This window comes from Magnolia sinica, chromosome 2 (genome assembly GCF_029962835.1).
Source record: "Magnolia sinica isolate HGM2019 chromosome 2, MsV1, whole genome shotgun sequence".
Classification (NCBI taxonomy): Eukaryota; Viridiplantae; Streptophyta; class Magnoliopsida; order Magnoliales; family Magnoliaceae; genus Magnolia; species Magnolia sinica.
Window position 1 is genome coordinate 20,234,961 of NC_080574.1, and position 13,924 is coordinate 20,248,884.

Genomic DNA, 13,924 nt, shown 5'->3' on the forward strand with positions numbered 1-13,924 from the left:
ATGGGTTAAGAAAACCTCGGCCAACTTTTTTACAGCTAACTGTTGCCAACTTGACCAGTCGATCAACCTGATTTTTGATCCAGGGCATCAATATAGCGGTTCGATCTCTGACCCGTCGTGACATGTGCCACGGCACATGTGTGGTGTGTACATGAGTTTTATTGCACACGCATGTGTACCTAGTAAAGTTTCCCTATATATATTTTTGGAAGATTTTTACAAATAACTACCAAATTATTATAGGATTTATATTCTACCAGCTTTTTAAAAATGTTTTTGTAAGTTGTCTAATTAAGCAGGTTATTTTTGTAAATAATAAAATTATCTTTTTAGTGAGAAACTTTCAACAAAAAAGTGTTTATAAATCAGAAGTTAGGAACGTTTTCAAGAAATGGTTAGATTTTGTTAATGATAATTAAATTAAATAAGATTATTTCGTACATACATCACAGTAGGCCACACAGAGCATGCATCAATTCCTTTTTCTTTTTTTCTTTTTTTCTTTTTAAAGGTTTTTAACGTAGCAGAGATAGGGGGAGAGATTACATGAATGGGAGAGATTCCACGAGAAGACCGGGGAGAGAGAGAAAGGGGGACGTGTGCCTTTCCCGCAATAGTTGGCACTAGTTCCTGCAACACAAAGCCAAGCCCTGTGGGGCCTACCACGATGTCTATATCCATATGAAATCTATTTTATCCATCAGTTTCGCCAGTCTTGTTATAATGAGAGCCTCAAAATGAAGGAAGCGGATTGCGTCTTAGGACGGTAATCCGTCCGGGCAGGGCTGTGTGGGGCCCACCATGGTGTAAGTGTTTTATTCGCGTCGTTCATATATTTTCTCATATCATTTAAGGTATCATCCTGAAATGAAGCAGGTCTACAGCTCTAGTGGACCACACCAAAGGAAGCTGCATTGATAACAACACCTACTGTTGAAACCTTTTTAAGGGCTACCATGAAGTGAAAACACAAATATCAGCTTGATCCGAAACTTCTCCAGCTCCCAAGAAGTTTTTAACGGTGTACGTTCAATCCCCACTTTGTGGTCCACTTAAACCCTGGACCTCCATCACTTTTTGGATAATATCTTAAAATGATCTGAGAAAAACTACGAACGGCATAGATAAAACACTTCCATTACTATGGGCCCCACAAAGCATGTAGGATGCAATCCGTGTCCCAAAGGCAAAGCTAGATCCAAGATGCAAGTGGGCGACACCACAAGAAAGTGGGGATTGAACACCCACCGTTGAAACCTTATTGGCTGATGAAAGTTTTGGATCAAGATGATATTTTTGTTATCCCTTCACCCATGTGTGAATCGCATTACAAACATTGCAATGGACATTAATAATGTTTTAATGTTGGGTGTTGACCTACTTGTGTCTTGGATCTGCTTCATTTATGGACTCTCGTCCTAGCATAAGCTGAAGAAACTAGTGAATGGAGTAAATTTCACACAGACATCATGGTAGCCCCACAAGGCTTTGTATTGTAAGAACTACCTATGACAACTTCTGCTTATGGCTCGGTGGTTCACACTCTCATCCATGTTTCAACTCTAAGGTTATGGTTCAAAAACCCACGTAGTATAAGAGTATACGGGTGTGTATGAGAGTGTGTTAACCTTTCAAAAAACAGTCTATGCTAATTGTAAAACATCTCAATGCTGTGGAATCCACAAATTTTCACTTGGGCACAACAATGGAAAGAATATAAAGTTGCTCCCAAAACTAACAAGTTCAAACGATGTGGCCTGACCTGATTAATGAGTTTGATGAAAGATATACCACACGTTGGGCTCAACCGTCGGCATCCCCTTCTTAGTGTTTCATATGTTGCGACATTTCCAAGCTGTGGACTCAGCTACTTTTATTTTATTTTTATTTTTTAATCTCGAGACCTAACATTGCGGATAGAATCTGATGGATAGAGTGAAATTTACATTTACACTATGGTGGGGCCATCAACTTGAGTGTTTTACACAAAAGGATCCCGATCCAAGTAAATTGTAGATAGTCTGTTAGAATATAACAGGCGACACACAAGCACTATTAAATAATACACTGGCATATAACAACTCAATATGTTGGATTGAACAATATTACCCTTGATATTTGAACATTGTTTGTTAGAAGGGTAGTTTTGTCATTCACATAAAAAATCCTTATTTATAAAAATAAATCTAAAATTACCCGATTATAATAACTCTCAGTAGAAAAATCCGGACGGAAGGTAGCGTAATGAACCTTATCTATTCACTCTGCATGAAACAGGTGTGGGAGGAAAGGGATCTTTTATTAGTTATTAGATACTTTGTTATGGTGTCATACTTGATACACAAGCACCGTTAAATCATATAAGTTGCAGATATCAACTCAAATCAGAACCGATTTGAATGTGGAAATTACTATACTTAAGCCAAAGTTCCAAAATATGATCGATTGAATATTTTAATCCATGATATTTGAACATTGTTTGTTGAAAGGACATTCTTATCAGAAGAGCAGTTCCGTCATTTAAAAAAAAATATTATCCACTTAGTATGATTAACGTTAGAAGGGCATCCTCATTTGAAGGTTAATTTTATCATTTATATTAAAATTTATCCACTTAATTCTATTTTTTTTTAAAAAGTATTCGAATGTAAATTCTAGTGTTTTATATAGTTCAAGAAAAAAAAAAAAAACCACCCTCTCTTATTCATTCAAAAGAACAGAGCCATTTTCTTGTGGCCCCGCCTACAAGGATCTCGGGTAGGTAAAAGCTCCAAGGAGCCCACTAAGAGGTCCAAAATAAATCCACTTCATTCATCAGTTTCCACAGCTTATGTTAGGATGTGGACCAAAAATCAAGGCAGATCCAAAAGTCAAGTGGACCACACTACACTAGAGGGACCCACGCATCTTGACTCACACCATATATTCCAAAAGTGGCACACGTGTGAGATCCAGACAGTTAATCAAGCAGGTCCCACCTAGTGCGCTTCCTGACCCAGAAATCACGCTGGTTTGCTAATAGTCTGGTTAGACGCGTACAAAAAGAAAGGACAAGTGGAAAAATAGTATAACGGTCCATGCCAGATGTTCACATAAACCCAACCTCATGAGTGGACCATCCTGACTTTTCTCATAAGTGGGTCCTTGCCTAATTTGCCTAGCAACTAGTGCGGTGACACCAGGGAAAAAAACGAGCACACGCCAGCACTTGTGGGGCCCACTTTACATGCGTCCCAAACCAAGAATTATATTGTACTAGTGCCTAATTGTTTTATTGGAGGCCAGATCCAAATTCAACAAGTCAATTCCCTTCATATGGTCCGAGTCTTCCAGTCAATCCGATTTTAAGCTTATGACCTACCTACAGTGGATCACAACATTTGGACGGTTTAGATTGAGTTGAATGTTGCAATTTCTACCATTTCCAATATAGTATCCAACGTGAAGAGCGTTATAGTTGGTAGGCAGGCACTTGCAAGATTGTACACGTGGTATGCATCGACTCAAATTAAAACGTCCAAATCGAGATACTATATCACCTCAAAGTTAGATTGATTGAGTCCATTTGCTTGTTGAATTGGGACCGTTAAACATCTTTCATTCCATCCGTCCATTAAATGTCGGCCAATTGTCCATCAATGGGCGGAGGTAGGTGAATGGAGCCTACATGAAAATTCATTTCCTAAACAAACCAAAAGCAAGCGAAATGAAGAGGGGTTCGCCACTTGTGCCTTTACACTGGCTACTCATCCAGACCGTTCATCTAGCAGGTACCACTGTAGATGGCCTATGCTTAAACATTTCATCTATCAGAAATCATCACCGTCCATGCAAAAGATGTTAAAACATGGGCCCTTGTTTCAAAGGGTCCTCGATATGGACAGTGAAGATCTTTAAATCGTTGGACTGGTTCACATGGTCCATCTACAAACACGTGTATCGTGAAGAAAATACGAAATAGAAAAGAGGAAATCGAATCTTCTAACACACATCTAGAATTCCTTGACTTCTAGGCACCTCAGCAGACGACGAACCGCAATCCTCTGCAACACCTGCTGTGAAAGGAGCGTGCAACACCTGAGCTCTGTGGGCCCACCGTGATATCTTTATGACATCCATCCCGTCCATCAGCTACAGAACTTTATCTTAGAAACTGAAACCAATAATCAGGCTGATCCAAGACTCAGGCGGGCCACATCACAAGGAACAGTGGGGATGGGGACACCAACCATAGAAATCCTCCTGGGGTCACCGTGTTGTTTTTCATGTGACCCGTTCATCAGGTGAGCCTTACCAGGGTAAGGATAGAAATCCCAAAAAAACAGTTTGATCCAACGACTGCGAGTGAATTTAAGGATTCACCTTGGGGCTCACCTTAGTTATGGATCAAGTTTATTTTGTTGTGTACGGTGAACATGAGGCAGCACAACTGATGGACGGAGTGGATGTCACACACACAACAAGGTGGGCTCCAAAGAGCTCAGGTGTTGCATACAACAGGTGGTTGTAGAGGATTCCAGTCCGCAGACGAGCAAAGACGAATGACAATGCGTCACAGAGAGAAGATATAGCTTTCATACAATATTTAGACATTCCTCTTCTTTTCCCTTACCAGCCCTCCTCTCAACATGTTCAGTCTCCAGCCGGGAATGGCCACCGGACATCATTCTGATCGTATCGTTACAACAAACGGCCACTTGGGTCGATCAAACGGTGTGGAATCTGGCACACAAAGTCCAAGAATTGCCAGAAACTATGACAGTTATAGTAATTCAAGCGATAAAGGTCACTTGGATCGATCAAACGGTGTGGAATTCAGCACTCCGAGCCCAAGAACTGCCAGAAACTATGACAGTTTTGGTTTTGGCAATTTGAGCGGCAACGGCTATTCGGGTCAATCAAAGTTTTTCGAATTCGGCTCTCCGAATCCAAAATTTTCCAGAAATTATGACAGTTTTGGCAATTCCAGTGAGATTCAACATAGCACTCTGTCATGGAAAATGGGCAGATGCTATGACAACTCTGGCTATTCAAGTGGGATGGAAGCTGACGCTCTGACTCAAGGAGTCGCCAGACAACCGGGCAAGTTTGGCAATTCAAGCAGGATTGGATTTGGCACTGTGACTGAAAGAATTGCCAGACGCTATGACGGTTCTGTCAATTCAGGTGGAATCGAATTCCATGCACGAAAACAAACAGAAGAGGATTCCGATGGATCATCCCCACCCTTGTGGAAGACTAGCCCACCTGTAACTCCAACAACCGAAGCTTCCTCTCCCTCCCATCGTGCTCATCTTTCCCCCAACTCGCGATTGCAGGCGATTGCCAGAGGCCGGCGGGAGCTGATGGAGATGATTCAAGATATGCCCGAGTCAAATTACGAGCTCTCTCTAAAAGATATTGTGGAGCCGCCTGCTACTGGAGGATTTGAGGAGACAGTAAACGAGGATGAGAGAGCATTGGTGCATGAGACGATCCAAGAGGAGAAGACAACAAACAGGAAGAAAAGGCATGGAAGAGGACGCGATTTGAGAGGCACAAACACGGAAAATGGAGCTATTCTTCTCAAGATGTTCTTCCCGGCTTCTTTGGGTTCAAAGAAGAGGAGCTCAAGCACCAGTACATGCTCAAAAGTTTCGCCAAAACCCATGCCGGTGGAGGAGAAGAGTGTTGATGGCGAATGGTGGAAGAAAAAGTTCTCTGTTGTAGGAGAGAACGACCGCAGCAGAACAAACAAAAGCAGCAGAAGCAGCAGCAGCAGCAGCAACAGTAGCAGTAACAGCAGCAGGTATTATTTTTCAATTTCTAGTTTAGAAGTCTATAATAAGACCCATGATTAATCTTCCTAAGAATACATTGAGGATGCTTTTGGATGTATTATCAAATCAAATTGCAATTATCATTGTACTAAGGTTGAAAAAAAATTTGCAAATTCCTTGGCATTGATATTGAGGATTGAGATCCAAACTGCAATTACATTACTTTCAAGTTGGATCTGAGAGAAACATAATTGCCAATTGATTTCTACTTCCTTATTGTGAATGCTAGGAAACACTATTCGCATTGGCATCTGTTCTTGATTAAACCGAATGTTTGAAATTCAATTCACCTGTGCATCCAAACTCGGCCCAGGGGTGTGGCTGGAAGTTCATGATTTCTAAGGCCAGCTTGATAAGCAAACACTTGCATCTTGTTGATGGTACGTCCAAATGCAACCTAAATCCCACTAATCGGATCTTGTTATGGGAACAGATCTAGAAAGCTATAATTTCATTTCTGTACAGAACTTATCCAAGATGGGTAACTACTTTTCTCCCGAAAAATAAAAAATTTATTATTTTTGAGAACTTGAAGATGATACGGAGATCATGTGGTGAAGTATATGTGATGCCTCTTACCTTATTTTAGTTAAAACCCATGGATCCTATTCTATTAGGAAACAGAACAAAAAGGGTTCTCACGGCGTGCCCAAGAAATTGGATGTCTTGGATTCTCAGTAGTATCTGGAATTTCAGGGTAGACATGAAGATCTTGTATACATCTTCAACAAGATATATACACATGGGAAAAATATCAGAATCTCAATTTCGATAGTCTGCAAAAGCCAAAAAAGGAAGAGGAAGAAAGATGAGAACATCTTAGAATTTTTTCTATTCCTTTTCTTTCTTTTTTTTTCAAAAAGAGGCATTTGATACCATTCTACGACAACCAACATCAGAGTCAGTTTTATGATTATGATATTGACTTAGAAAGAGACGATCAAGAGATCATTCACATGTGGTTTTTGATCATGTTTCCTCTGCTATTGCAGGCGTATGGGTGGTTTCTTACCAAGTTGCTGGTCCTTCTTCAACACCAGTAAAAGCAAAGGCAGGGGGCATAAAGGATGTCTCTTTTGATGCAAAAACTATATAAATTTTCTTGCATCTATCCCTGTAATAGTACTTCAGCATAGCAAAAAGTATGAGAAATTATGAAACAATCAAATTGCAGCATGGCTTGTGTATGTATGCATATTTTGGAAACATTGGTGTTTTTCATTACCACTATAGATGCTTCTGACTCGATCATACAGAGTGTAATGAACTTAAACTACACATATCAAACTGTTACGCGTCCATGGAAAGACCGAAACCATCAAGAATCTGTTATTCATGGAAACGAATGACGAAATGCTCAGAACCAACAAAATTCGTATACTACAGTTGCACCTTTAGAAATGCATGCTCAATGAAAGATTTTGGTACTTGACATGATTCAAAAATTATTGTGTAGATTGTTCATTGAGAAAAAAAATGTTTTCAGAAATTTGATCCAACAGTTGCCGCTTATCCCTTAAGCATTGCAAAGTTTTCTTCTTGCGCTTGTTACACAAGTTAATTTCTGCAGGTACCGTACATAGTAGATGGAAATATTATAAATCAGACCATTAAGCCAATTGTTGGGCAATGTTGATTGCCAATTCTCGTGAATGTTTGAACATTCACAATGAATGTTTGCAGATCTGTGACAGGTTATTAGAGAACCTAAAAATGCAGGCCAAGGAATAAGATGTTCTGGTTATGAGTACTTTCTACCACCAGTTGTAGAACTACATGCCTATCTTTTGGGGCATAATGGGGGCCAGTCTATCTTCTGTATTTGCATATATTTTATTTGTTTCAGGTGACCATCATTCAATCCAGAAGTGATATGTTAATTGATTAGATTACTCAAGGGAGAAGTTTATGAGACTGTTATTCAACCAGCTATGCCATATGGGGCAGCGTTTGGCAATAGGAAGCAACATAAGTACAGAATGAGCGTCGCAGAGTTTAGGATGTTGAGATGGGTGTGTGAGAAGATCCCAAAGGATAGAATCACAAATTGTCATTTGAAACAGCCTAGGAGTAGCCCGATAGGAGATCAAGTGATGGAAAGCATAGTGAGGGATGGATTGGTCATTAGTTACAAAAACTGGAGAAGGTGAGAACTTTGCTCAAGGTTGGAGAGCCTGAAACATGGATAACAGAGAGATCTAGGAGGAATTGGATGAAGGTGGTGAGAATGGATACTGTTTGAATGAAGCACAGAGCATACCAAGCCAGGTCAAAGCAAGCCATCATGATTCCACTTCCCATAGAGCAGGTAAAGTCCCTTGGGCAGAAGTGCACTAAAGAGGGATCTTTCAGATACTCCTCCTTCTCAACTTGAAAACTCAGTAGATGCACACAGACTAAATCCTCCAAAGACATGGGCACTCTAATAGTCATTCAGAGAGTTGCTAGAGCATTCCAGTAGTGAATTTTCCCCTTCATTGTTGCCCGTGCATCTTTAATGAGAGTACCATGGAATCATGGAATGCAGCAAATCCCTCTAATCTGTGGTTGCTGGATCAGATAAAAGTCGCCACTCCTGTCAGTTAGAGATCTAAGTCCCTTAGGTCAAAGACGGCCTTGATAGATGAGCCACAATTCTGAATCCCCTCATGTATTGAGTCCTGAAGAGCTACCAGGAATGAGTGCTTTGCCTGTCTTCTAATGCCGTCTTCTTGGGGGCCTCTTCTAGTAAATAACCTCTTGTGAATGTTCAAAAAATAATAATAATAATAACAAATAAATAAATAATCTCTTGTGGCAGTGGTTCTTAATTCAAACCTCCTCAGTTCATGATGGTCTGCTGGTATGTTTCGTGCCTCAAAGAGGCATAAAGCTTGTTTGGCTTAATGGGTATAGGCCTTTTTGGTGAAACAGGACATTTTGTAAAGCCAACCCCGAGTAGCTGGGTCAAGGCTATGATGATTAATAAGACAAATTCGATTTAGCAGTCAAGCCTTGTAATAAAGTAGCTTTTCTACAAAAGAATCACGAACTTGTGGTCATGGATTAAATACTAGCTTAGACAAAGAGGACCAAAAAACAGTCTGATATGGTGATGAAGTCTCTTGTTTGTTTCTACAAGGACATCAACACTGAACTAATGTTTAGAACATGTCATGAATCAAGATGAACATGTCTTAAAGGGGATAGGCCTTTTTTTCCCTTCGTGTGGTTTCTTTTTCTTTTATTTTTCTTTTCTTTTGGCTTTTGGCCTGAATAAAATCAGTATTAAAAAAAAAATTAAAAATTAAAAAATTAAAAATTAAAAAATTAAAAAGGAACCACCACACACCACTACACCAACTTTTTGACTAATTAAGATGATTGAGCCTTTTTAGTCCCTAGCTTTAGAAAGTTTGTCCATCATTCCATTCCATAGAAGGAAAAAAAAAAAAAAAATCTAACCATTCAATAACTGAGGTTACTTGGATGGTGGGTCACTTTGGTATGTGGTAATGGAACAGGTATGCGGTCCACTACTTCCTCCAATGCATGGTACGCTAGTTCTAGTATATCATGTGCATCACTCCAACACATACGCTGTAATATAGTTTTATACAGTAACTCATATTGCAATTTATGTATGAAATGATGAATTTTTATTATTATAGACCCCACACGGTTGGTGTTATATTCATCATCACCATCCTAACCTTATCCCAATTAATTGGGTCAGCTACATGAATCCTCTTCCAACAGTCCACTCTAGCAAGGTTTGGAATGTCTTATTGTTCAGATTTACACTGAAAGTTATGCGATAAGTTTGGTGCTGGCTGCTAACCCGACACAACCCTCCTTTATCCAGGTTCGGTACAGGGAATGAGAGCACAGAACTCCCAGAGTGCAATGTAATATACTATTACATAGGTCACTTGCAGTCAACGAGTTGGTTGGTGTTATACTATAACTAGATACAGAAGTATAACAATTTGCATAGTAAATATAAATTTGCATTGACTAAATCAATAGTAAGAATAAAGAACCATAATTTCATGTAGCTGAAAATATCGATCTGGATTGTAAATGACCAATAAATCATAATCCATAATGCTCATCTGCAACAGAAGACGTGTGGGTATTGTGCTAGAGGTAACCTTAGCCATAATGTACCTTGGACAATCAATCACAAAATCTTGCTAAGCAAAGACAGTTGCAAGGTCTAACTTGAAAGAAGCAGATTTCTGGACCTCAATGCTTAGATCGACAAATGGATTTTGAACCGTATTGGAGTGAAGAATCCATTGCATCTGCATGAGCATTCATGATGGGCGGATGCCAGAGGATGACTTCAATCCACCTCACTATCATTAACTGCAGCTGCACTATCAGTGGACCCACTATGGGTCGGCCATGGTCCAGGGGGACTAAATTCAGAGTGAAGAGGTGTGGCATTTCCATGGGCAGATTCTGTGATTTACATGTGGTTGCAGCTGACGAGTTAGTCAGGGGTAGATTCTGATCTGTAGGCATGGTGCTAGTAATCCAGCACCATAAACAGAACTAATCCTGTATCTAGACGTAGCCATTCTCATTCAAATCTGTCCATTAATGTTTCTATTGATCAAATAAAACAAACAAAAACAGTAGACACTCAACAAACCCAAATTCGGTCCACAAATTCCACTTATGAGTATATCACCCGAATCTGGCGACCATTACATCAACAAATTCTAGAGAAAGAAATATTTACAATTCATGCACTCCTGTCAGAAGATTTTGCTGCATGAAATCTTACCAATTAGTTATCATCATTATCCTCAGTATTTTCACAAATGACACCTCTTACTTTCATGCTGTTCAGGAAGATGCCAAAGAAAAAAAATAGGAACATAGGATGATAAGTGGGGCGAGATTGGAGATATCAAGCCTGGCCAACAACAGCCATGAACTTGCCTAAACCTAGGCTTTGAACGGCCTGTTGGTTGGGCCAGGAACTACTGAATTAAATTCATTGCCCATTGGTTGGGCCATGTGGGTTGGTCATCAGAACTGTTCAATAGGTAGGCCTGACAATGGATGGGCCACAGGAATTGGGAAATGCATTGGTTGCTACAAGCCAGCCTAGCCATTTGATATGTGAATAGTTAAAAATCATAGAATTTGAATGGTTTACATAGAAGTCTATTTTTTGAACATTTTCATGGGAAATGAGGACACTAATGCCTCACCGTTACTAATATAAAAAAATCAAAATGAGAAGTAGAAAATGACGAGTTCGTATTACCATAACATTTGTTAAAATGCACAAAATGGGATTTCTAGGGCCAGAAATAAGGAGAGGAGAAAAAACACATTAGTTTGATGGGTTTGGGAGACTAACCAAGTCTCTGAGGCAAGGTTGAATAGTGCAAATGGTTTCAAATGTGTAGGTATGGAAATCAGAGATGGACTGAGATTCTGGGAGCATACATGTAGTTGGGAAGTTTGGGTGGTCTTGTGTTTCATCTTGGCTTCTTGGAATATGGCTTGAAGTCTTCCTGCTCTTAGACACTGCTTCGTGCAGACTCTATTCTGTTTTGTGTTGGAATATTTTATAGTTTGCTTAAGTGAATGTTGTCGTACATGTGGACCCATGGTCTGGTGATCAAAACCATTGATTTGATTTAGATGTACAAAATTTCCTGCTTGGAAGTATCCAAACTGTTCAAACTTTGGACTCTTTTACATTGAATTTGAATGATTCTTGTGGTTTTTCTTTCCTCTTCTCATTGACCATTGTTTGGATGATGGGAATGTTGCACCTGGGTCAGTGTGGCATGGGCCAAAACTCATGCTAGTGCACTCATACATCAAGCAAATACTTTTTTACATATGCCCAAATCCCAACTCTTGATTGCCATTGCCATTACTCAGTCACAAAAATTTTCAAGGTACATGAAGAGAAGAAAGCATAATGTAATCAAAAAAAGGTCCCTGTACTTTTCATTTCATTTATGTTATAAAAGAAATAGATACAGAGAGTTGCAAAATATTTCAAGATGATAGGAACCAGAATATGATATTACCCGTCCCAAAAGCCAAAATAGACATGCTGAAATGGTTCCTAACACCCACCCATATGACAGTCATGATCTAGTCAGTAAACTACTGCATGATGTGAATCAATTTCTCAACCTTGGAGAGTACATTCACAATGTCAGTAAATGTTTCAACATTTTGAGATGTCTCATGCCAAGATCGCCCATGGAAGGTTCTGAAATTTCTACTTTGCCACAGGAAGAAGCTTTGGGGAAGAGAGAGACCTGCTCTTTGAGTAACTGCTTCTTCGTATTGCACTTTGATTGTGAGTTTAGAAGTAATGACTTGAGAACAACTGCCTTCTCTAATAGAAATTCCACCAGCAGCATTTCACACTCACCACCTGAAAACTCATTCACTTTGACCATCTCTAGGCAATGTAACTGATAATCAAGATGCTCCAATTTTTCCTTCCCTTCTACCCTCCAATAATCTTCCTCATCAAGTTCAAATCCATCCTCAAAAGGTGGGTCCCACTCATAGTCTTCAAATTCATCAAAAGGATCAAAGGGCTGTATCACACAATCATAGTCGAGATTGACACTCACTTCTACTAAAGAAGGGCAACCACTGATGAAGGCTAAAAGCGCAAGAAGCGTGCATCGAGACAGTGACATGCCATAACAATGCAGTTCTTTAAGATTATGGAACACAAGTGGTGGACTTCTAAAGGCGTAATACCCTAAAAATATAAACTGAAGGAACCAACTCCCCACATTCAAAACCTCGACATGTGTAATATCAACAAGGAATGTCCTCCAATCTTGATGAACAGGCCTAAAACCAGGTTCCAGAAAGAAAAGACTAACCTCACGCAAACAAGCTACATTCTTCAAATCCAGCTTAGGAAAGTTCTTCCCATCGTACTCAAACAATGCAAGGTTCGGAGCATAAATCTCAATCCCCTTCAAGCCCCGACACCCCAACACCAACAAATTCCTAAGCCTCAAATCAACCCCGCAAACCTTAAGATCGACCAACCGATGACAAGCCCAGATGCACAAATCCTCAAGAAAGCGACATTTCGAAACCAACAGAGATATAATTTCGTCCGTGACTCTCACTTGTACAAGATGTAGAGTTTTAAGGGATTCGAATCCCGTAAAACTCTTCAAAGGAGGATTCAAAGCACAGCAATGAAGCTTCAAGACAGATACAGACTGGGACCGAAAGAAAAACGAAGGCAATTCATAGGCATTTTCGTCGTCCTCGTCGTCGCCATCTTCATCTTCATCTTCTTGAGATTCATCTGTATAGAGTTCGAGATGGAGTTCTTTGACGCCTTTCTTAATAGCAAAACGAATCCACTTGTCAAGCAAGGAAGAGTATTTGCGGCCCGGACAGAAGTGGATGTGGAATTTTTGGAGGGTTTTGGCTTTGTAGAGAACGAGACATTGTTCGATGATGGGGATCGATGATTTTGGCGATCGGGGGAGACCAGCTTCGGAGCCGAAGTCGAGGATTGGGTTGGATATCCAAAGCGTCCGCCACCTGTTTGATAAAATGCTTGTTCGGGCTGCATATTTCAGAGGCAAGAAGGAGAGGATATGGTGGAGGATATCCTCCGGCAGAGGGCTAAGGCGGTCGCGAGGGTTTCTGGCCATTTTTTGGGTTTTTGGGAGATGCGATTTTGGGGTTTTATAGGAGACAGAAGGACGGGAGCGGGAAACGAAGCGCGGGAGAGTGGAAATTTTACTATCCCCACGCGCACGCCTGCACTAGTACTCACGTGCAAACCTGTTAGGCGTGTAGAACATCCCAGCCATTTCTCGAGTGAGACGCTCCGTGCAGATCGGACCCGGATTGCATACTGACGCTGCCAGTAGCCACGTGGCTGCGGAATGTCTCTTGGGGCCCCCAAATGATTTTTGATGTATGTGTTTTATCCACACCATTCATCCATTTTGATCATTATTTTAGGGTGATCTAAATTCCAAGTGGACCACAACACAGGAGCTGGTAATGATTGAATGCCTACCATTAAAAACTTCATGGCCCACAAAAGTTTTGAATCAAGTTAATACCTGTCTCTGTCTTTTCCTCCATAC

At 40.3% G+C, this 13,924-nt stretch overlaps 2 protein-coding genes across 2 annotated transcripts; one reads left to right on the forward strand and one right to left on the reverse strand.

The window, feature by feature from the left end:
* Window positions 1–4,523: 4,523 nt before the first annotated feature.
* Window positions 4,524–7,070, forward strand: LOC131236558 (uncharacterized). The gene is made up of 2 exons (XM_058233823.1): window positions 4,524–5,788; window positions 6,812–7,070. The coding sequence occupies exons 1-2, from the start codon at window positions 4,629–4,631 to the stop codon at window positions 6,897–6,899; spliced, it is 1,248 nt and encodes a 415-aa protein (XP_058089806.1). The 5' UTR covers window positions 4,524–4,628; the 3' UTR covers window positions 6,900–7,070.
* A 4,684-nt stretch (window positions 7,071–11,754) lies between these two features.
* On the reverse strand, window positions 11,755–13,559 carry LOC131236559 (F-box protein At5g03100-like). The gene has a single exon (XM_058233824.1). The coding sequence runs from the start codon at window positions 13,478–13,480 to the stop codon at window positions 11,987–11,989; it is 1,494 nt and encodes a 497-aa protein (XP_058089807.1). The 5' UTR covers window positions 13,481–13,559; the 3' UTR covers window positions 11,755–11,986.
* Window positions 13,560–13,924: the final 365 nt, after the last annotated feature.